The 25762-nt window shown below is 38.1% G+C and overlaps 1 protein-coding gene across 1 annotated transcript; it reads right to left on the bottom strand.

Moving 5' to 3' along the window:
* Nucleotides 1-15: 15 nt before the first annotated feature.
* Nucleotides 16-23671, bottom strand: park7 (parkinson protein 7). The gene is made up of 6 exons (XM_039756180.1): nucleotides 23488-23671; nucleotides 10881-10982; nucleotides 10643-10702; nucleotides 10271-10340; nucleotides 9857-9943; nucleotides 16-332 (listed from the first exon to the last, which is right to left on the bottom strand). The coding sequence occupies exons 1-6, from the start codon at nucleotides 23575-23577 to the stop codon at nucleotides 172-174; spliced, it is 570 nt and encodes a 189-aa protein (XP_039612114.1). The 5' UTR covers nucleotides 23578-23671; the 3' UTR covers nucleotides 16-171.
* Nucleotides 23672-25762: the final 2091 nt, after the last annotated feature.

Consider the following 25762-nt stretch of genomic DNA (forward strand, 5'->3'; position numbering starts at 1 on the left):
GATGGAACTACCATGTCACATTGCCTTTAAATCAGTTTATTCAAAGAAGTGCCAGCAAATCCATAGGAAGCAGTAGAAGTACATGCATACTGTCAGAATTCCAACTATTTTCATACAAGCACACCCAAGTAAGTATTAATGGTTTACATGAAATGAAGATTTGGGCAGAATCTAATCCTTCAACACCAATGGAGCCTTGACCTGATTAACCACTTCTTTACCCATCAATGCTTCCACAATGGCGAGAGCAAATTCAAAGCTTGTCCCTGGGCCACGGCTGGTAATGATGTTATTGTCTTTCTCAACACGAGACTCTGAGTATGTATAGTGATCTGGAGCAGAAAAAAAGACCAAGAGTTAGCAAAAACTGAGAAATATTGCACACTAGTTACATTATTATGATTTTAATTTACTCAATCTACTTTGACCCATTAACCAATCATAGTGAGGCTAATGTAATACTGTAAGCTAACAGACTGACAAAAATGCAGCACTCAGATGAAGTGCTCCAATTTACATTAAGTCCAGTACACAGAACAAGTAATATGAACAAGAAATAATTCCTATGGGAAAACAAGAACAATTTATTTATTGGCAATGGGGCTACTTATAAGGTTATTAGTCTAGTATGTACGAAACATTATCAATAGGTCACTGCATTTTATTCTTCAATAAAAAATGAGAGCATTCAGAGATTAAACTAAAAGAAAAGATTACAACTGAAGACCACACATAAAATCTTTCATATACCCAAGAACCTTCTGGAAAATTTCTAGTTTATCAGGCAAATGTTATAAATGATGATAAGAGAGCGCCTGCTGCTCACTGTACTATGACGGCTAATGTGCAAGTGTTGTTCCTGTCTGGGAACATGTGTCCTCTGCAAAATACAATTAGTCTAAGATAAACCCCCATGATAGACAATTCAAGCAGTTACTGTATGTGCTGTGGCATGCAGCCTAAGAAGGCAATGTTCCCACCCAGTTCCTCCTCATTTCCTTCATGCCAGAACTCGACTCATGCAAGGTTAGTTTTCTTGGTTGTTTATGGTTAGTTTTTTGTATAAATTATGGATTTTTCAAATGTTAATTTTTTTCTCTGTGCTTAAAACTCATTAAAAAATAGTGTTTACAGCGATCAGTTCGTAAGGCTATAGCGTGAACTCCTGCAATGTTACTTTTCTTGGTTGTTTATGGTTAGTTTTTGTATGAATTACGGATTTTTCAAATGTTAATTTTTTTCCCTGTGCTTTAAACTCATTAAAAAAAAGTGTTTACAGCGAGTCGATCGTAAGCCTATAGCGTGAACTCTTGCAATGTTAGTTTTCTCTGTTCAAGGTTTTCTCAGTGTTATTCAATGTTTTTACATTTAGTTTACTATTACACTGTGCATTCTATAGTATAATTAACTATTTTTGTGCTTAAAAATCTTTAAAAAACATATATTTACATATAGCTCGTACAGTCCGGAATGTATTAATTGAATTTACATTCCCCCTATGGGGGAAATTACTTCGGGTCACGACCAAATCAGGTTGCGACCAGAGTTTTGGAACGAATTACGTTCGTGACCCGAGCTTCCACTGTATACTCATATGTGTGCTTAGCTTTGCAAATTTCTTATACTGGAGTCACATAAACTGTACCACCTGATCTATATGTTAACTTTTGACACTCAGAATATACAGTGCATCTGGAAAGTATTCACAGCGCATCGCTTTTTCCATATTTTGTTATGTTACAGCCTTATTCCAAAATGGATTAAATTCATTTTTTTCCTCAGAATTCTACACACAACACCCCATAATGACAACATGAAAAACATTTGAGATTTTTGCAAATTTATTAAAAATAAAAAAATTGAGAAAGCACATTTACATAAGTATTCACAGCCTTTGCCATGATGCTCAAAATTGAGCTCAGGTGCATCCTGTTTCCCTTGATCATCCTTGAGATGTTTCTGCAGCTTAATTGGAGTCCACCTGTGGTAAATTCAGTTGATTGGACATGATTTGGAAAGGCACACACCTGTCTATATAAGGTCCCACAGTTGACAGTTCATGTCAGAGCACAAACCAAGCATGAAGTCAAATGAACTGTCTGTAGACCTCCAAGACAGGATTGTCTCGAGGCACAAATCTGGGGAAGGTTACAGAAAAATTTCTGCTGCTTTGAAGGTCCCAATGAGTACAGTGGCCTCCATCATCCGTAAGTGGAAGAAGTTCGAAACCACCAGGACTCTTCCTAGAGCTGGCTGGCCATCTAAACTGAGTGATTGGGGGAGAAGGGCCTTAGTCAGGGAGGTGACCAAGAACCCAATGGTCACTCTGTCAGAGCTCCTCAGTGGAGAGAGAACCTTCTAGAAGGACAACCATCTCTGCAGCAATCCACCAATCAGGCTTGTATGGTAAGAGTGGCCAGACGGAAGCCACTCCTTAGTAAAAGGCACATGGCAGCCCGCCTGGAGTTTGCCAAAAGGCATCTGAAGGACTCTCAGACCATGAGAAACAAAATTCTCTGGTCTGATTGAACTCTTTGGTGTGAATGCCAGGCGTCACGTTTGGAGGAAACCAGGCACCGCTCATCACCAGGCCAATACCATCCCTACAGTGAAGCATGGTGGTGGCAGCATCATGCTGTGGGGATGTTTTTCAGCGGCAGGAACTGGGAGACTAGTCAGGATAAAGGGAAAGATGACTGCAACAATGTACAGAGACATCCTGGATGAAAACCTGCTCCAGAGTGCTCTTGACCTCAGACTGGGGCGACGGTTCATCTTTCAGCATGACAACGACCCTAGGCACACAGCCAAGATATCAAAGGAGTGGCTTCAGGACAACTCTGTGAATGTCCTTGAGTGGCTCAGCCAGAGCCCAGACTTGAATCCGATTGAACATCTCTGGAGAGATCTTAAAATGGCTGTGCACCGACACTTCCCATCCAACCTGATGGAGCTTGAGAGGTGCTGCAAAGAGGAATGGACGAAACTGGCCAAGGATAGGTGTGCCAAGCTTGTGGCATCATATTCAAAAAGACTTGAGGCTGTAATTGCTGCCAAAGGTGGATCGACAAATTATTGAGCAAAGACTGTGAATATGTATGTACATGTGATTTCTCAGTTTTTTTATTTTTAATAAATTTGCAAAAACCTCAAGTAAACTTTTTTCGCATTGTCATTATGGAGTGTTGTGTGTAGAATTCTGAGGAAAAAAATTAATTTAATCCATTATGGAATAAGACTGTAACATAACATAATGTGGAAAAAGTGATGCGCTGTGAACACCTTCCGGATGCAATGTATCTACATTTCCAAATGGAAAATGTCCAGCCAGCCTTCTGTAGTGATATCCACGTCTGGAGATCTGCTCCTAAGGTGCCTGGTAATTTTTATTTTTTTTTTATCAGAGAGAGGTTCAGAGCATCTGAATCAATACTCGATCCAGACAATTTTACATATTAAATTACAACATATGAAAATATTTTATTAAAGTGTGTTATAATTTCTTTCTGTATACCCAGCAGCTGAAGGTTTTCATTGCAAGCAACTTTTTAAATAGAACTCTACTCTTACTGTCAATGAGACATCTAAAAATTATATGTTTATCTTAACCTTCTGTGTTCAGCCTCCAAAATTACGACTTGGCAATTTTCTACTTTGTGTTAGCTTAATTAATTGTTAGGAGTTATGTCCTCTATTCTTAACTGGCCTGCAAGTAATAATGAGACATTAAACCCATGGTAGCAAACAGTGAACTACCCGGTCTGATTCCATTTGGACTAATGTGTTTTTGTATATTATTAAGCATCTATTTGTATAGAATATTTAGAAAAGTAAACAAAAAAAGTTGGGATTTAAGAGGTTCTACTTCCAATCTAGTTGACAAAACACTTTGTGGATTTTCTAGGTTGAAATTTCCGACATGGCACACTGAAAGCTGGATAAAATAATCTTTTTTATTTCTCATCTCATTCTTTTGGTCATTACCCAGAGCTTGACCATAGATGAAGATAATTATCTAGCAAAATGACATTTTTATTCAAGGATTTATGCAAACCTTACTACCACCATCTGGTGCAAAGTTTACAAAAATTCCACCACTACTCCAACTCACCACCCCATTTCAAAATCAACTCTAGCCTCGCTTGTGACCAAGACATCAAGGAGTTTAAACTCCTCCACTTAGGGCAGATGACTCCCTGGTAACCTGTACATTTTAAGCCAGGAGACATTTCTTCTTTTTCAGGATATGTCCATGACCTTAGATTTTCAAGTACTAATTTTCATCATGACCGTACCATACATAGTTGTGAGCTGATTCACTGATCACCAAAGATGGATGCAGTGGTAGATGGTCGCTGTTCTGAAGCTAGAGGCAGAGGGAGCACCATTTGTCCTAATGAGGTCAGCAAGGGACCAATTTTAATTTGGCACCTGTTTTATTGCATGGGATATGTTTTCACCAGTCCTGGAAGTGTTGTGTTGCAATATGTTATATCAACTACAGACGAATTTTCTTCTACTTTGTGTTTCTACTTTCACTAAGTAAGCTCAATGAAATCCTGGGAAGATTTAAATGTGTATTTTCTTTAATTTCATCCCTATTTCGATTCCTACATGCCAAGGGGAGCAGCATCACTTAAGTTTTTAGTCTTAAACAGCATTATAACATGAAGACACCCTCCAGCCTTAGGGCTGCATTTACAATGTATATAAGATTATGTTTTGAATTAATGATGCTCCATTTCTAATATTGCACAAAGAACATTAATTGATTTATTTATTCTGAGCAGTTTTGTTATGCATAATATTGCTTTATTTTCCTGCAGGTGAAAGAAAGTAATCTTCCTGGTTTACTGCAGGTCAAACATCCATTATAAACTATACAGTAACAGTGAATATGATGGGCATCGTGGACTGGGAAAGGGAAGTGGAGGTGTTGGTCTCACTGCATAGCTAGCAGAGAATGCTTAACGACAGCTTCTCTTTTTTTTGTTAAGGCTGGTGTAATGGTTCAACCATCTGGTCTGTATGCATCACTGATCACCAACTAATTGAAAACTAATATGGTGAAGCTGCCGCAGCAGGGAGTATTTGGTGAAAGTTGAAAAGTAACATACATGCCATGCCAGTATGAAAAATCAACCTTCATTTTACAGAAAACCTTTCACACAATACATTATCATGAGATAAATTACCTATATCATTTTGATATAGTGGATTCAGAAAGTGTTCAGACCCCTTGTCACATTTTGCTACTGTAGGTTGCTGCTTTGTGCTAAAATCAATTACCGGTAACTAATGTCTTCCCCACAAGCAACACCTCCCCACAGCAATACCCTAAATTGACAAAGCAAAAACAGTACTTTTGAATTTTTTTCAAATTTATTAAAAATAAAAAACTGAAATAACACATGTAGACCCTTTGCTATGGCAACTGAAGTTTAGCACAGAGGCATCTCATTCTATTGATCACAACTGAGATATTTCTACAACTGTTTGGAGTTCACCTGTGGTCAACTCAATTAAATGGACATGACTAGGAAAGACACACACCATCCTAGAGGGTCCCCCAGTTGAAAATGAATATCAGAGTAAAAACTAAACCATTTGGATAAAGGAATTGCATGCTGAGCCAATATTGTGTGGAAGTACAGATCTGGAAAAGACTACAAAAATATTCCTGCAACACTGAATGTTCCCTAGCCCACAACTGTCTTGATAATTCTTAAATAAAGGAAGATTGACGCAACTAAGACTGGCAACCCAGCCACACTGAGCAATTCTGGGAGATGGGCTATGGTAAGAGAGGTGACCAAGAATCCAATGGAATTCTGGCTGAGCTTCACAGAACCTGTGTGAAGATGAGAGAAACTTCCAGAAGGACAAGCTTCACTACAACATTCCACCAATCTGGGATTTATGACAGAGTGGTCACACAGAAGCCTCTCCTCAGTACTAAAGGCATGGAAGCCTGCTTGGAGTATGCAAAAAGGCACCTCAAGGACTATTGGACTGGAAGAAATTCTATGGTTTGATAAAAAACAAGATAAAATCTTGTCTGGAGTAAACCAGACACTGCTCATCACTTGTACAATATCATTCTAATGGTGAAGCTTGGTGGTGGCGTCATCCTGCAGTGGTGTTGTTTTTTCAGTAGTAGGGACTAAAAGACTAAATGGTTGATGGAAAGCTGAATGGAATAAAGTACACAGAGATATTCTTAATGAAAACTTGCTCCCGACTCCTCAGGACCACAGACTGGGGCAAAGGTTCACATTCTAACAGAACAATGACCCCAAGAACAAAGCAAAGACCTCAAAGGAGTGGCTCAGGGATAACTCTGGTTTGTTTTCACTACAAAAGCCCAGACTTGAATCCAATGGAGAGACCTGAAAATAGCTGCCCTCTGACTGTCTCCAAGCAACATGACAGAGTTTGACAGGATCTGCAGAGAAAAATGGCAGAAACTCCCCAAATTCATGTGTGGGAAGCTTGCTGAATCATACACAAGAAAACACCAAGATGTAATCACTGCCAAGGGTACTTCAGTTACATATCAAGTAATGGGTCTGAATACTTGTATCAATATGATATTTTAGCTTTTCATTTTTATAAATTTGCAAAAAGTAAAAATCCTGTTTTTGCTTTGTCATTATGGAGTATTGAGTGTTACTTGTGTTGTAAAAAAAGAATATAACATACCAAAATGTGACAATAGTGAAGGACTCTAAATACTTTCTAAATCTACAGTACTATAGTTTACCATTGGATAAATCATTGTGTAGAAATAGAATTTTTTCTCCCACTAATACAAAATGCCTGGCACCATGTGTTTGGTGGCAAAAGTTTAAGTTAAAAAAATATATTTTATTCTCTTCTGCTATACATTTTCTTCTCTACCTCTCACTGCAACAGCTAGTTGTTATGACTAAAGCCCACAACAGCTGCAAAAAAAATAAATAAATAAATAAATCTCCCTCCACCCCTCCTCCAATTCTCAACAACATGAAGCTAGCTGGGCCAAGTTCCTCATTTTTATTTGTTGTTTACTGTGGGCTGTAAAAAATGGAAAAGTCATTAGTCTTATCAGATTCTTAGTGTACTGTGCTAGAGTTTGTTGTTGGCCAGTGAACAAGCCCAATATTGGGATTGAATCCATGGTAGTTTTGCTGAGAAGACTTATATTTCCAGCAGTCAGCAGAACTGTACAAGGGCTGATGGGAGGAGGCCTTAATCTGTGCATATCTCAAAGGGAGATGATGTTCAGAGGGAGCATATCAGAGCAGACCTGCAGCAGTCTTTCAGACACAGCATCTAAATGTGTAATATATCATGAAAAAGTGGTTGTTGTGCATTAATCTGGTCAAAAGTACAAGGTGGCATGGCTTTTGTTTGCAGAGTATGTACCCGAGAATATGTTTCCTCTAAGATAGGCATATCCTAGGTGATGCCATTCTCCATGGTAATTTATTGTACATTCCATGGAGTTGGACTACAGTGTTCAGCCAATACTGGAGCACTGATGGTAAATCCTACTAATAATGAGTAACTGGAGACACCCCTGGAGAAAATAACATTTTCAGTTGTTTAATGCATGTCTAATGTGTTAATGTGAATAAGAAAAAGAAGGGATGCAATCTGCAAAAAGGGATTAACAGCTAAAAAGTACTTCATCACCATGATCACTGGTTTAGTGGCTATTTACTAGGTTAACCCAAATCAATTGGTTAACCCCCAAAACACTTTCCTTAGTCTTTTTCTCCTCAGCAAAACACCAATAGCCTCCACAGCAAGTCTTTGTCTTAACTTGCCATTCATCTTCCTCTCACTCTATTCCAACTACACAAATCCAAGTGATAATTTTTCTCCGTTCCTTCCAACTTTTTTTCCTCTTTAACAGCTTTCCTAAAATTTACCCTTCAATGCCATACAGACTCCTTTTCATTCAAAATGTCTCCTAAGCAGCAGAACTTATTACCTTTTTTTTTTTTTAATATTCATTGCTGATATCTAAATGTACACTTACTATAACAGTATTCTACATGTCTCTCTACAAAGCTCACATTCGCCACCTGCAGACTACCATCATATCTGTTATGTACCTACTTCCCACAAACTGTCCACTGGTTTAAGTTTCTCCCAATACCTGTACCACTCAAACTGCATGGCCATCCCCTTTCGCATACAAATGTAACATTGGGACTTTCATGCTTTAACCTGGGGTCTTTTTATTACCAAACCAGCTTTCCATTTCAGTATCTTCTCCATCAATTCAACTTCATATTTTCACTGGCATACAAAAGCTCCTGTGACTCGCCCTTCATTCGCATCTCTGGTCACCACTTTTATCACCATCATAATTGCAGCAAACTCAGAATGGATCCCTTGTACAGCAACTCCTTCACTTAAAAACTTTCATTATCCCCATCTACTGTCCTAACCACAGGTGGTGCTTCCTTAAATATCGACATAACTGCAGATACTAATCATTCATATACACTTAACTTTCTTAATCCCCAGCTCAAGAGTTTATGTGGTACATTGTCGGCTGTCTTTTCTAGATCAATAAACGCATAAGTAGCCTGTTTCCCTTAACCAGGTACATTTTCTGGTGTCGTTGGACATCAAAGATGTATATGTAAGTCATCCTTTTAGTTCCTAAGTTGTCACATATTTGATCGAATGAGATTGTGCTGCTGAAAGGTTGTGTTTTTACTTATTTTTTTTTAATATAATGAGTATGCAATTTGAAATGACACCTTAATGAGCATCGATATAAACCTTCCCAACTCATCAAAAGACTAATGAAAATTCATAAAACATTCATTAGTCAAATGCTTAACATCTCTCATACAAAAACAATTCAGTAATAATCTTGTTATTTTATAGTCTGAGTAAAAGAAAAAAGAAAGAAAAAAAAAAGATATATGCTATGAGAAAAAAAGCTTATCACAAAGTGTAAACAGGAAAGCACAGAGAAAAAGGCAGGGAAAAGAGGATTCTAATTTAGTATTTTGGATGAATGTATAGAATGAAAACTATTTAAAAAAAGGAATGGAAGCCACTTAACTTTGACACTAGCTACTTGAGAGAAAGGATATGGGAAGCATTTTCAAAATCTACAAAGCACTTATAGGTATGACTGGCAAACTCCCATAATTCCACAAATATCTACATAAGGATTTAACATTAAGCCATTAGACTGAGTTTCTGTTTCAGTATTATAACATTGGCTTTTAAACACTAGAATTAACAAAGCCTACAAAAAACGGCACACCTTAAATCCTTTCGCACCTCTCCATCTGCGTCTTTTGTGTTGTAAATGTGTCAATCAGCACAAACAGCAAGCAGCCTTGTATCCTATCCCCCCGCCCACTGCTGCAGTTCAATTCGCAAAGAAGGTTCTCAGTGCTCAGTGTTTATCTTGGAGTGAAGTGCTTGGAGTTACAGGGTAAATAATACATTTTAACAAAAAACAAAAGTGTTTAAAAAAAACACACAGAAGGCGACACATGTTTAGTATTATAGGACTGCAAAACAATTTATCGCTGCAGTGTGTGCCAGGAGCCACATTGCAATGATCACAAAAATGTAACTGTGTTTTGGGATTATGGTGCTGAGTAACAGACTATGATTGAGCAATTATATATAAATATTAAAAATAAAAAAATAATTAAGTATTAAAAATCAGTTAAAAAAGTAGTGTTCAGGGAAGAAGTTGCAATAAAAGTTTGATCAGTTATGGTTAATTGTGGCTTTATTTAAATACAAATACGTGCCAGGTCTCTAAAGACCCTAGGTATGCAATTGTGTTTGTTTAAAGTCTCATGTATGCAAAGGTTAAACTGTAACTTACCTCCATTCATCATCTTGTCCTTTGCAAGAGGATGAGTAGTCACTTTACTCCCATAACCAATACCATGGGCTAGCAGAGCAGTGGGACCTAAAATACATAAAAAGGAGAGAGTGAAGAAAGAATTGGACCAACTAATACAGACAAAATTATGAGGAAGGACAAAACTGGAGCACATAAGGCTTTTCCCAGATGGAATGAAAAAGCAAGTCTATAAAGATCTTTGCAAGAAAGCCCACATTGCTGCAGCTTCCAAAGGCTGACCTTCAACCCTTTTGCCAGGTCGGGACTTTATGTTTAACACTCAGATGCTAAGGTCTCCATGGCCATGAAGGACACGTTCCTGTGATGACAGTAAAACTACATACAAAGGTATTCTTTTATGTGACATAATTAAGGAAGACGAAAGAAAATTACCTGCACAGATTGCTGCAATGAGACCTTTTCGACCTTCCTGGTCCTTCAGCACCTCTTTCACCACTGGGGACTGAAAACAATAAATTGCAAGGTTTTAATAATATAAACAGAACATCTCTGTAATTCTCACCTGTGGCACTCCTAGCAAGAATTTAATTACAAACAGCTGAGAAATCAAGACATAGAGACAAAGGAAAGGAAAAATACAATACTCACAAAGCACACATTTTGCCTTTCAGCAGTTATTTTTCTAATGTAAAAAATAAAAATAAGCCTATTCTACTAATGTATCAGTTAAACCAACCACAAATATTACCCACCACAAATATGGCACCAACCTTTTAATATCATTTAGCTTTATATACGTATTACCTCACACAGGTTCTGTGCTCCCAAATTCCCTCCTGGCAAGACCACTACATCATAAGGCCCCTAAAATGATGAACAGATTTGTAACTGAGTGAAAGGAAAATCTTAAGTCTATTTAGACTTAACATAAAAACACAGACAGGAACATCTTACAATGTGCAGGTATTACCCCTTCATGCAAACATCATCTTGAAGACCTTGTTTTAGCATTTTCCCCTACCTTGGGACATCTGACGCTTACCTGTTTTCTGGCATCTTCAAGGCTAGCATCTGGGCAAAGAACAACATCACGGCTACATTGAACAGGCTCCTTTCCTGCCAAACCAGCCAGTGTCACAACAATCTAGGTTAACAAAAAATAACAGATAATCAATAAAAAGATAATCAAGAGCAAGGCTATACCCATTTGCTCATTCCAAATATTACAGTTTTTATATTAAACCTAAAACACATGCATACACAAAATATCTGCATCCCTGCTTCCCCAGCCATCCTCTTCATTAATCCATTAACTCCAACACAAGGGACCTGGAGCCTATTCCTGCAGCACTTCCTGTCATGAATTAACCCTGGACCAGGCACCAGCATGTTATAAAAGGCACACTAACACATACACAGCAATAAAGCAAGCTGACAATCCATCGAACATTTAGAAGTCAAATAATTATTACGCACAAATTAACTAAATCCTAAATAAGCTCAAACATTCTTTGTGCAAATTTTGGTCTGGGCACAGTCTATGTGAAGTTTACAAAATCTCCCCATGCCCATTGTAACACTAGGGGTCGCTGTTGCTCCTCTAACCCAACAGACAAATGCTCAGGACACCAGGTAAAAGTACTAGGAAGAGTTTTAATGTTATTCTTATTAATATTGTTAGAAGCACCACAGCGCCATACACAAGTAAATAAATAATCACAATAATAATTCTCACCACCAAACCTCCCAGCAAGCCCTGTTCTCTACCTGTCAACTCCGGCTTGCTTGCTGGATATCCAACAGTTCTTTATATAGTCCTTGACCCGGAAGTACTTCTGTTCTTCCACTTGTATGCACTTCCGGGTCAGATGGAGAATTGGATTTTTCTGCAGCCCGAAAGTACTTTGGGACTCCCATCCTCATGACCTGGGAGTACTTCCGGGATATAAGTACAGCATGAGTCGTTCTGTTCCTTTATAGCTCCCCCTGGCAGCACCCACAGCACCCAACAGGGCTGTGCAACTTAACTCCAAGTCCTAGGATGCCCTGCAGGAATCTGGGGCACCACCAGATCCCAGGGAAGCTACTATCTAACGTTTTGTGGGAAGCAGTGTCCTGGAACAGCTGCCTTCCTCCATCCTTCCATCACAGGAGCATCCTGGCTGGGATGAGCTACCAGCCGTCCGCCACACCATGATGCTTTGGTCTGGGCTATGTGAAGTTTACAAAATCCTCCGATGTTCATGATGCATTCCTTCTATAACAGGCTGACTGATGATGACTTTAAACTGCCATGGTATGACCAAGTGTGTGTGTGAAAGTGAATGTATCCTGTGATGCACTGACACTTGTGTAAGTGTGGTTCCTATCTTCCATTTGATGCACCTGAGCATAAGTTCTGGTCCCCAAGACTCTGCACTGGAATATAAGAATTAATAAAATAATCATTACTTTATCACAATAGGTTTTATTTAAGGACATAATTAGTTGTGTTTTAACAATTGCAAAATTAAGCTATGCTTATACGTGAGATCCATCTCAGATATGAGGTGTGACAGGTAGGGGGGCAGCACTGAGCTCCAGACTCAAGCTACAGTGCACGTACGCAGCCAAGAGTTTTAATTTAAATTTTATTATTCATAAACACCCTTTACAAGTCTTTTCTTCTAAAAGTACTTACATGCACAATTAATACATTAAATCTCCTTTCCTCTAGGCAAGCCTTGTTCTCCATAAACGCAACTCTATCACCTGGATGAGGTTGAGCATTTTTTTTATGCCAGACACAGGAATACTTTCAGTACCACAACATCACATCCCTGGAAGCACTTCTGGGTGTGGTGGAAGCTCCTTAAAATTTGTTTGACTCTTCTCCCAACAGCTCCCTCTGGTGTCACCCACATATCCTGACAAGGCTGTCCATCAGCCTACAACCGCGACTGTACAAATGGGAGCTCTACCAGAGGGATGCTGCCATTTGGCATACTGGGAAACTATATGGCCCCAAGACAGTCCTTCCCTGTCCTTCTATTATATCTCCTGGCCAGGAAAGTTATATCCACAACTACCTTGGCTGGGACACTTGTTCATCCATATCCTTCCCTTATGGCCTCCTTTCTTGTCAGGATGACAGTCTATCCATCCTGGTGCCTACTATACCCATAGTAGTTTTAAAGAATATTTTGAAAGAACAAAGTCACAGATCCACAAATTTCTATATGTATTTGCTATCTAAAAATTCATTTTTAAGTACTTAAACACATTAAATAGGAAAGACAAGATCAAACAATCTTGCACATTTTATAAAAAAAACCTTTTGCTGTGCCTGTTACTGATGCCAAGAATTATGAACAGTAAGTATGCTTTAAGCTTATTTCCACATAGGTAAGCACATCCATGCAAGCAAAGGAGCTCACTTCTCCAAATAAATATAGAACAAGTCTTTCCAAGAACAGTGTTGCCCATTAATCATCTTCGTTGGGCTCCAGCTATACCGGACTACAGGGATAGATATATAATTTGCAGCTTTTCATACCTCAAGCCAGAAAGTTCAATTTTATCTCAAAATGGGTAACGCATCAGCACATTTCTTCTATAAGAATTCCCTGGTATGAGGCCTAAATGTCCTCTGCTGGGTTAGAAAATATCTGGTTGTGCTTAATCTCTTTAACTTTAGTTAAAACAGAGGTAGACACAGGCAGACAAATCTCAAAAATAGTTAATTTCAATATGCAATGTTTATTCATTGACACAATTTATATTAATTTCATAAATACTTTAACTGTATTTTTAAAGTTGTTGCTACAACATAGTCTTTGGACATTTGTAACTAATGTTTTTAATTGGATCAAACCTATATTCAGATACTTTTGGTGTCAGTTTCTTCATTCACTAATTGGTTACACAATTTATAAATTAAGTGGAAAAATATTTCAACAAACAGCCATTGAACCAGCTAGGGAAATTTATTTTAAATGGTCTGCTGCATTGTCCTTTTCAGACCTTTGCTTTTACTTTCTGTGGGGAAGCTGAAGATCACCAATTTTCTATTGGCAGCTTTTAAACACTGGTATGTCAGACTTCATATCATATCCCTGAATTTCTAGTCAGACTAACAAAGTAACATATCTACTCAGGCAGCATCAGGTGTAGTGGGAATAAAACCTGGCTAATAAACCCCTTTCACACAAAAACTGTAGCTCAGGTTTTAATTTTTTTTTTTTTAACTTACAACTGTCTAATAATTTTTCAACTGGAATCTGAAGCAGTTAATACCAAGAGCTTTTTTGTGCTTATTCAATCATATGGAATTCCAAGCTGAAAAAAGCAAAATATAACCTCTGCATCCATCCAAATTTGCTTATAGTTAACCTCACAGGTTTGTTTTCAAAAAATAAACAACAAAATCTACCTGCACATAATACAAAGTCCTTTTTGAAAATAAGTTGACATTAGCAAATCATTTATTTTTAATATACAGATACCACACAATGCTTTTGATTCATCTTGTTTTGGAAGAAACATGAAACAAGGTGAAACTGCAAAACAGTAAAACAAAAGTACAAATTATTACATAAATGCAATACCCAGAACTTCAAAATATACATTGGAATCAGAGCCTATACAGACCCCTTAAACCTCTGCACACTTCATTGTGTTTTAGATTCGGCTTAAATTTAAAAAAATTGCATTCTTGACTACCATAGTATATCAAATGAAAAAAATAAAAATCAATCTACACCAATAAACCTTAATAGTAAAGTGAATACAGTAAACCCTCGTTTATCACAGTTAATCCATTCCAGACTCTACCGCAATAAATTAATTTCCACGAAGTAGGATTCATTATTTATAAATCAAATATTTTCGCAGTTAGAACATAGAAAATCTGCTTACGACCTTCTAAATACGTTTTTTAACATTATTAGAGCCCTCTAGACATGAAATAACCTTTAGTCAAAAGTTTAAACTGTGCTCCATAACAAGACAGAGATGACAGTTCTGTCTCACAATTAAAAGAATGCAAACATATCTTTCTCTTCAAAGGAGTGCGTCAGGAGCAGAGAATGTCAGAGAGAGAGAGAAAAGCAAACAATCAAAAATCAATAGGGCTGTTTGGGCTTTTAAGTATGTGAAGTACCGCTGGACAAAGCAGATGCAAGGAAGGGAGCAATGTGAAGGTAGTCTTTCAGCATTTTTTAGAGGAGCGTCCGTATCCTCTAGGCCAGTGTGCGAACAGCCCCTCTGCTCACACCCCCTCCGTCAGGAGCAGAGAATGTCATAGAGAGAGAGACATAGAGAAAAAAGCAAACAATCAAAAATCAATACGTGCTGTTCGGGCTTTCACGTATGTGAAGCACCGAGCGGGAAGCATATCGTATTTCATTGTGGAGTTTTATTTAATACATAATACGTGCTCTGATTGGGTAGCTTCTCAGCTATCCACCAATAGCGTCCCTTGTATGAAATCAACTGGGCAAACCAACTGATGAAGCGTGTACCATAAATTAAAAGACCCATAGTCTGCAGAAATCCACAAACCAGCGAAAAATCTGTGATATATATTTAGATATGCTTACATTTAAAATCCGCGATGGAGTGAAGCCGCGAATGTCGTAGCGCGATATATCACTGTACATGTTTTCAGAAAGTTTGCAAACTCATTAAAAATCAAAAACTGATATATCTCATATAAATATTCAGACCATTAATTCAGTACTCTGAAGTCATCCCTTTGACAGCAATTACAGCTTTGAGTTTTCTTGGGTAAGTCTCACAAACTTTGCACACCTAGATTTGAGCAGATTTCCCATTCTTCCTGGCAAATCCTCTCAAGCTCCATTAGATTGAATGGGAAGCATCTGTAAACTGCTATCTTCAGGTGTCTCCCTAGATGTTCTATTGGGTTTATGTCTGGATTTTGACTGGGCCATTTAAGGACGGTCAGAGACTTGCCCTGTAGCAAATCCAGTGTTGTCCTGGCTGTATGCTTCAGGTCATTGTTGTGCTAAACGGTGAACCATCAACCCAGTCTGATGTTGCAAGCACACTTCAATGGCGACTCTTTATTTGGATGCATTCTTCCTTCCTTCAGTTCTGACCAGTCTCCCAAAGCATGATGCTGCCATCATCTGTAGCTCTTTTTGAGTAACAGTTGGGTTTTTGTCACCTCAAAGCCCTTTTCACCCAGTTACACAGTTGAGCCAGACAGACAACTCTAGGAAGAGACCCAGTGATTCAAAACTTCCTCTACTTCACAATTACTGAGGCCACTGTGCTGCTGGGAACACTCAAAGTTTGAGAAATGGTTTATACCCTTGTCTCAATTTATGCCTCACCACAATTTTACAGACGTCTACAGAAACTTCTTTGGACTGCATAGCTTGGTTTTAGTCTTGACATGCAGTGTGAGTTATTGGACCAAACAAACAGGTGTGTGCTTTTTTAAATTATGTCTAATCAGTTAATTTTACCACAGGAGAACTCCAATCAAGTTCCAGAAACATCTCAAACACAATTAGAGCCAACAGGATGCACCAAACCACAATCTGGACTGTCACAGCAAAGGGTCTGAATACTTATATAAATGAGAGATTTCAGTTTTTGATTCTTAATAAAACCTAATAGAAACCTTTGTCATTTGCCAGTGAAGGCATATACACGTGCCTTCTTGAGCAGGGGGACCTTGTGGGCGCTGCAAGATTTCAATCCATTACAGAGTACTGTGTTACCAATGGTATTTTTGCTGACTGTGGTCCCAACTGCCTTCAGATCATTAACAAGCTCCTCCTGTGTAGTTTTGGGCTGATCCCTCACCTTGCTCTGGATCATCCTCACCCTATAAGGCAAGATCTTGCATGGAGCTCCAAACCGAAGGCGATTAATGCTCATTTTATATTTCTTCCATTTCCGAATAATCGCACCAACAGTTGTCACTTTCTAACCAAGCTTCTTGCTGATGGTCTTGTAGCCCATTTCAGTCTTGTGCAGGTCTATAATCTTGTCCCTGACATCCTTTGATCTTGCCCATGGTGGTGGAGAGGTTGGTGGATTCTGTGGACAGGTGTGCCTTATACACATAACGAGTTGAGATCAGGAGTATCCGTAATTGATTGACTGATTGATTGTAATCTGTGTGCCACCTAGGAACCAGAATTCTGGCTGGGTTGTAGGGGATCAAATACTTCCATCCATCCATTATCCAACCTGCTATATCCTAACTACAGGGTCACAGGGATCTGCTGGAGCTAATCCCAGCCAACACAGGGCACAAGGCAGGAAACAAACCCCGGGCAGGGTACCAGCCCACAGCAGGGCACACACACCAAGCACACACCAGGGACAATTTAGGATCGCCAATGCACCTAGCCTGCATGTCTTTGGACTGTGGGAGGAAACCAGAGCACCCGGAGGAAACCCACACAGACACGGGGAGAACATGCAAACTCCACGCAGGGAGGACAGCGAACCCGGATCTCCTTACTGCAGTGCTTCTCAATTATTTTCTGTCATGCCCCCCCCTAGGAAGAAGAAAACATCTCGCGCCCCCCCGCGCAACTATAAATAGTATAATTTGTCTATAAAATTGTTATAAGTACACCTCTGCACAACACTGTATCCTTATTAACGTATAAGAGAATAAAAAAAGAAAGAAATATGGACCAATTTACAACAAAGAATAGCTTTATTAAATGTAATAGAAAAGATTTAAAGTGCATTCTAAATTCAAAAAAAATTTAAAAGAAAAATAAAAAATCATGTTCCCCGAGGTCAAACGCGCCCCCCTTGACGGAGCCCGGGGGGGGGGCGCACCCCACTATTTGAGAAGCACTGCCTTACTGTGAGGCAACAGCACTACCACTGTGCCACCATGTCGCCCGGATCAAATACTTATTTCTCTCAATGATATGCAAATCAATTTATAACTTTTATGTAATCTGTTTTTTCTGGATTTTTGGATAATATTCTGTCTCTTCACATTAAAATTAAACTACCATAAAAATTAGAGACTGTTCATTTCTTTGTAAGTGAGCAAGCGTACAAATTCAGAAAGGGATCAAATACTTATTTCACCCATTGTGAATGTGGTGTAAGCAGCATTCTAATATACTCTGATGAAGGAAATTCCACAGTAATTATGTTTTTAGGTTTAAACCCAAAGTTTGAGACCAACTGACCATGTTATTTTATGACATGGTCTGAAATATTACATTGGGCTGATAGGCATTGTGTTTGCCTGTTTTAGTTCTTATTTATCAAACAGATTTTAGTATGTACAGAAATGTTCTGACAGTATTTTATCATTATACTCAGAAATGAAATATGGCGCCCCACTGGGCTCAGGCTGGGACCTTTACTGTTTTCACTTTACATGCTTCCAATATGAACCGTCATTAGAAAGCATAATATTAATTTTTACTTGTATGCAGATAATGCCCAACTATACCTTTCCTTTAGACTAATTAACAGTTCTCAAATAATGTCCTTAATTAGTTCTGTCAGTGAGTTAAAGGAATGGATGGGTGTGCAATACTTGTCTCTAAATACAGAAAAAACATAAATGCTATTTGGGGGGTGATGTTGACTGCAACAATATTGTCACTTTTAACTCAGTTGGAAACAGTTTTACTGAATTGACACAAAATTTAGGTGTTACCTTTGACACTAGTATAGAGGTGGATAATGACGGTCCTGGAGGGCTGCAGTGGCTGCAGGTTTTTGTTCCAACCAGCTTTCTTAATGAGAAGTTATTTATTACTGATGAAGCACTTATTGTTGAAGTGACATTATAATGCTTCATTTTAATAGTCTCGTTTGTTAAGGTTCCCCACCCTTAACTGCTTATTTCAGTCTTAAACAGCTGCATTCGCTGTTTTAATGGCCCTTATTAGCGATAAGATGCAAATGACAAAGATGCCAGCAGTTCTCAATCTAACTTGTTTCCATTTACACCTGTGTGGATTCATCACACACTATTTGGTTTTATAAAACACTAAATAGAAAAATGTGACAGACTGAAACTAATCCGTTTTAGGCTTCAGATCATTTGGAAGATATACTTGGAAAAGAAAAAATCTATGATGCAAGACCTAACATTGCAGACTAACAAGCTATAAATTTAAATATGGTCTGAGATAGCAAGGTTTGGTTTCTAATTAAGCAATTGGGTTGGAACACAAACCTGCAGCCATCCAGCACCAACACTGCCAACACCTGCACTAGTACCTGTATGTCATTTAAAACACACATTACAAAACTGTCCAAAACATGTTCTTTCTATCTTAAAAATATTAAGACGTTTTCTAAATATGCCAGATACAAAGAAATTTATTCATGCTTTTATTTCTAGTAGGATTGACAACTATAATGCATTATTCACTGGCTATTCAAATTAATCTTTATGCAGCTTTCAGTTAATTAAAAATGCTGCTGCAAGAATAATTACAGAACCAGAAAATATGACCACTCCAGTTCCCACTACCTTGCACAAGCTCACTGTTAAAAATCTTTCTTTTAACATATATAGCCTTAAATGACTAAGGCCCTGCTTACTTATCTGAATTTATCATTACTTGCAAATCTAACTGCACATTAAGATCTCAAGATCTCAGCCTGCTTATGATTCCAATAATTAATAAAATAACTATGACAGGTCAAGGTTTTAGTTACAGGGCCCCAAAACTCTGGAATGATCTGATTGCTAATGTAAGAGTTGCTCCTTCATCCTTAGTTTTTAAATCCAGCCAGTCTTCACTGGTTTAGTGTAGCATACCCTAGAGCATAGAGCTGCTGATTAGCTGCATATACTACATTACTGTTTGATATTCATTTGTACAGAAATATAAAAATTGTATTTATAAACCATTACTAAGTCTCCTCTATTTTGTTTCTCTTCTCGGTATCTTGATGTGGCACTTGGTGCCGCTCCTCTAATGCCAAGCTGCTCTTGTGTGTATGGAAAAGTAATCTGAAATAAAGGACTGCTGGAATCATTGGACAGAAAAATTCTCTCATCAGATTGGTATATGTGATTCCTGTCTTAAACCCAGTGCTGCTATTATAGTACCACAAATATTTTGCTTCAATAAAATAGGTATTGCTTTAGGTTACAAATTATTTTAAAAAGTAATTGGACAACTTAACACACGTTACCCTACTGCTCTTGAGATTGTGCTGCTGAATTGTAAATTGAGCTCATCAATATAAATTACATGATTTCTGAAATACTGAAAAAGATTATTTTAAATGAAAGGCATAATACAATCAGTCAAGCATTTGCTTCCGGAAATGTATTTTTTGTGAATGCATGTGGCTGCTGAAAAAGGAAAAAAAAGAGGGCAACAGATGTGCACAGACTACAAAATCCTTAATTGTAACCCAGTTGAGGGTTTAAATGGTCAAATATCCTGGTTATTTACAGAGAAATCTGTGTGTGTTAAGCTGGTTTCAGAGAAACCAATAACCAAGTGTCTCTAACTGGAATAAGGATTTAGCGATTTTTTTCACTTTTTTAATCCATATACAATTTCTTGTATTAGAAATTTGTCAGTTTTCGCATACCCTAACTTACTCTCCAGAGAGTTTTTTTTTCTTTTTTCAGAGCTCAAGGTCAGCTATTTGTACAGTGCCTTTGGGGCAAATGCATGTTAAGGGCCTTGCTCATGGGCCCAATGGAGTAACATTGCTACTGTCACTGCCGGGATATGAACCGGCATCCTTCAAGTTACCAGCCCACATCCTTTAGCCATACATACAGCCACCACTCCAGCATTTCGGAAACTAGGTCTCCCTCTATGAATGACTGAGTTATTAAAGAGATAATAAGTGTACAGTTTGACCTGACAAGCTTTACAGCCTATATGTAACAAAGGCCCACTTTATCATGTCACTTGGCAAAATGCTTTACTTTTCCTGGGCAATACACAGTGACATGCAAAGGTTTTGGCACCCTGGTCAAAATTTCTGTTACTGTGAATAGTTAAGTAAGTAAAAGATGACCTGATTTAGAAAAGACAAAGTTAAAGATGACACATTTCTTTAAAGCTTTAAATAAGATTACTCTTTTTACTTACATAATTTACTGTTTCATAATAACAAAAAAGGAAAAAGCTCCAAAGAAATGTTTGGGCACCCTGCATGGCCAGTACAGTATTTAGTAACACCCCCTTTGGCAATTACCACAGCTTGAAAATGCTTTTTGTAGCCAGCTAAGAGTTTTTAAATTCTTAATTGGGGGATTTTCACCCATTTGGCCTTGCAAAAAAGTTCTTTTTATCTGTGGGATTAGTGGGCTGTTGTGCATGCACTGCTCTTTTGAAGTTTGTCCACAGATTTTCAATAATGTTCAGGTCTGGGGACTGAAGGCCATGCCAAAACCTTCAGTTTGCACCTTTTGGAGTTGGATTTTGAAGTGTGTTACAGATTATTATTCTATTGTAGTAGTCATCCACTTTTAACCATCATCTTAAATTTCCACAGATTATGTGATGTTTGCTTCCATTTAATTGAATTAATTCTTCCCTCTACCAGTGAAATGTTCCCCATGTTACTAGGTGCGATGCAAGCCCAATATATGATTGATCCACCCCCATGCTTGATAGTTGGAGAGGTATTCTTTTTATGGAATTCTATGCCTTCTTTTCTCCAAACATACCTTTGCAAATTGAGGCTAAAAAGTTCTCTTTTGACCTCATCAGTCCACAGGAATTGTTTCCAAAATGCATTGGGCAAACTTTTGAATTTTTTGGTGAGGATGCAGGAAATGTTTTCTTCTGATGACTCTCCTATGAAGGACATATTTGTTCAGGCGTTGTGGCACAGTAAGACAGTGCACCACCACTCCAGATTTTGCCAAATCTTCCAAAATGTCTTTTGCAGTTAAACGAACATTTTAACTTGCCTTTCTAAACATCCTATGAGCAGTTCTCTTGGGAACTTTTCTTAGTCTTCTAGACCTTAACTTGACCTCCACCATTCCTGTTAACTGCCATTTCTTAATTACATTACAAACCAAGGAAACTGCTACCTGAAAACACTTTGCCATCTTCTTATAGCCTTCTCCTGCTATGTGTGAATCAATTATTTTACTTTAATCAGAGTGCTAGCCTAGGCTGTTGCACTTATTTCTTTTGCTAGATAGGGCAAGATTTGAGGAGTCATGATATTTATACAGCTTTAAAATCTGCATCACCTGGCCTCTCTTAATAATGATTCTGAAGGTCTGAGAGCTTGGTTAAAGTCGCCCAAGTCCTCAAATCTCTTGGGGCACCCAAACTCTGGCATAGTGCTATTTTCCTTTTTCACTCTGCAATTGTACAAAACAAAAATAATACATTACTCTTATTATAATCACCGTTAAGTCTATGCCTTGTGGAGATCAGTTCATCTTCTAGTCGCTTAACTATCTGCAGTAACTGAGATTTTGACCAGAGGAGCCCAAAGTTTTCATGCCAATGTACATCCCAATCCTTTACTACAGGCTTAGGAGTATTAAGTGAAGAATTAAGGAACAAGGAGGGAAGACATTTTAGAGTGCAGCCAAGTCGAAAGGAGGCAGTTTAATGGTTTGGACAAATGGACAGTTAAGGCACGACACAGTATAAAAAGTCCCTGGACATGAAAATGAGATTCTATGTCTTAGAAGCCCCTGTAATTCTACTTAAATAGCTGGAGACCGTCGTGGCGGTTGGAGGATCTGGCCTGGCCCACTCACTCTCGCGGATTGAAAGTAAAGTATTAATCTATTCAATTACACAATTTAAGGTCCCCTCTACATGATGTACAGAATTCTGAACATCACAGATACAATGCCCGTCTGTCAACTTAACTTTTATTCGTTTTAGGCGCTGTCTTGTTTTCACACCCTGTGCAAAAATGAAGTGATGGCAAGACTATTTTTTTTAAATATGCAGGGGAACTTTAACATAGGTCTTGCATCCACGGCATCCGTGCTCTATATTATACTCTAAACTAAAACAAAACACAATTGAGGTCCCTTTTTCCAGTGCTTTCCTTATCCGGCATTTTTTAGGCACCTGTCATAACAATAATACATTTCAATGACATATCTTAAAACAAAACTGCACATATATGTATTAATATTTTGTTGATACATAAATATTACATCCCCTTCCAACAAAATCAACGCAAACATATCGACTAATTTGGATTGCAACATTCCACAAACACAATAACATTTTCGATTTTTAAAATATGCACGGGAACTTTATTTAACACAGGTCTTACATTCACAGCATCCGTGCTCTATATTATTCTTTAAACTAAAAAAAAACAAACCACAATTGTGCTCCCTTTTTCCAGTGCTTTCCTTACGACATAGGTGCCTAAAATGCCCGATAACAATAATACATTTCAATGACATCTTAAAACATATCTGCGCATATATGTATTCATATTTTGACACATAAATATTACAGGCGCCATTGCCACATGCAGTAATATTTAAGCTAGTAATAAATATTAAGTAAGTACGCATGCAGACACACTTGAGCACATAATATTAATCAAGGAAGCGTAATAGGTGATCGTGCCCTGCGAGTACATATATCACATGTCTCACTGCGATAGTGTTTCAAAAATAAAAATCAGCCAAGTCGCTGTTGCCTTAAGCGCCCTCCCCAAGTACTGACCCCAGCTCTCCGCATGACATCCACCGGGATAACCGTCTCCATCTCCTCCGCTCCTTTAGCAAGAATAACTAGCGCTCGTTTACCAGCCATATCTGCAGACTAAACTTGTATTATGACCTATACAAACGTTTATGGGAATATGTTCAGCGCAACGCAACACTAGCTACGGATACTGAAAGGGGACAGAATACACATTAAAATAAAAATTAAAAAAAAAACGCGTTACGGGATTCCAGCAGGGACAGACGAAAAGCGAAGTGTTGGCGACATCTCGGCACCCTTGCCACAGACTGATATAAAAATCGGAAGGTTAGAATAAGCACCTAATAGCGAGGATGTATTGGTTGTCACAGTGGCAAGATTTTCAAGATTGTGCCTTTTTAGATTTACGTTTCATTTGGTTCTTTCCTTCGACCTTGTAATAGAAAAAGTATTGTATTCAGAAAGTCATTTTCATTACTCACTGCTGCCAACTAGCTTACGATATTATCCATATCGTCTGAAAGATAACTGAAGCCTCTAGACAGGCGCGACGTGATTGGCTGTTGGTATATGCGTCAAAGCTTTTAATCCTGACCAAGTCGTGTTTCGTGATTTGGTTGGAGGGCATTTTTCTCTATATGTGTACAGAAAAAAAGTTCAGTAAAATGTTTCAAATACAATTTTACCACCTTCTTCTCTCCATGGCTTAGCCCTGTGGCTGTAGCCCTGTATTACCACTAGATAGTCCGATTCCGATGTACAGTAAACTGAAAACATCTGGAAACGACTAAGTTGATGGCTAGGGTGGCACGTGGTTCAGTGTCCTGGGTTCGTATACACGCTCCAGTTCTCCGATTGGAGGCTGCGTTTCTCAAAAGTCGCAATCGGGTGACTGTGTAGTCACTGGAGTAGACTGGTCACCCATCCAGGTCTGGCTCCTGCCAAGATCTGGCATGGTATCCAGCCCCACTGCAAATCTAAATTGGATTAAGTGGGTTTTAAATTATTACAGATTGTTATGCATTGATAGTTTTTACACCCCAGAACTATTTGAAAAGTACAGATCTTTATGCTGCAACACTTTTCTGAAGTGGTGCAAAAGATTACCATTGTCCTAAGGGTGAATGTTTGCATTGAAATTGAAATGATTTGTTCTGTTCCATGTAATAGATTGGCACCCTATCTAGGGTTGGTTCTCACCTTCAGCGTTGTGCTCTACTCGCCAAAGTGGACTATGAAAAATCAATAACCTTTATTGATTTATTACCAGATCGGTTCTGCTCCACTGAGGCATCCTAAAATTCCTGTTCACATAATTTATTTTGCCATTTATCACTGCTACCATTCTTTGATTTCCAACTTTCAAGGAAGAGAAAAAAGGACACATTCTGTAGTTTATACCTGCAGTCCTAAACTGAACAGATTGTGTTCACTGGCACCAAACTGTCAGTTGTGTATGTGTCAGTAAAGCTAGGAGTTTGCATGTTTGTAGCCATGGTACAACTGCCAAAGAGAAAAATGCTTCACTCAGTTACTTGAATATGCCTGCTAGGTAATCATTTATTAGAGTGAGTATGGATTAGTTCACTTTTAAACATTTAGGTAGTTAATTAAAAGACAGAGATGGTTGCACATGAGTGGCTTTACCTGCTCACACTAGAAATGAAATAACTATCTGTAATTGTAAAAATACAATAATAATAAATAAATAAATAAATAATAATTAATAATAAAATTAGCCATAGAAGAGATGGGGCAGCTGCCAATAAAGTACCTTTGCAAAACTGATGCTGGAAGGTGTCTTGATTAACTTTTTTAATATTAACATCTTAATATTAACTTTTAATGCAGAAACGTGATGTGAAAATTGCCACCATGATATATATAATTCAGTACAGTTAAATTGATCCTTGTATAGGACTTTTCACTGAATACAGGCTCTGACTGTTTGCACAAGTTTCTGCTTATAAAGCAATGACAGAATAGTTAAACAATGTATCATTAACATACATGGACAAACAAATTAGGGTTGTGTACGCAGGAGTATATGCATTCTGGTTTAATTTAGGGACACCAATTAATTTTTTTTTTAATTTTATTAATTTTATTGCAATCATTCCATACAAATCAATCAATTTATACAAAAAGTAAGATTAAGAACAAATCAACCCCCACCCCTGAGAGAGAGAGCAAGGCCAACGGAGTAAAACTTAAGGCTTGTAAACATAATTGATAACAAAACAAAATTGATGAGTTTGATAAGTCAATAGAGATGGATGGAGAAGAAAAAGAA

Source organism: Polypterus senegalus, chromosome 6 (assembly GCF_016835505.1).
Source record: "Polypterus senegalus isolate Bchr_013 chromosome 6, ASM1683550v1, whole genome shotgun sequence".
NCBI lineage: Eukaryota > Metazoa > Chordata > Cladistia > Polypteriformes > Polypteridae > Polypterus > Polypterus senegalus.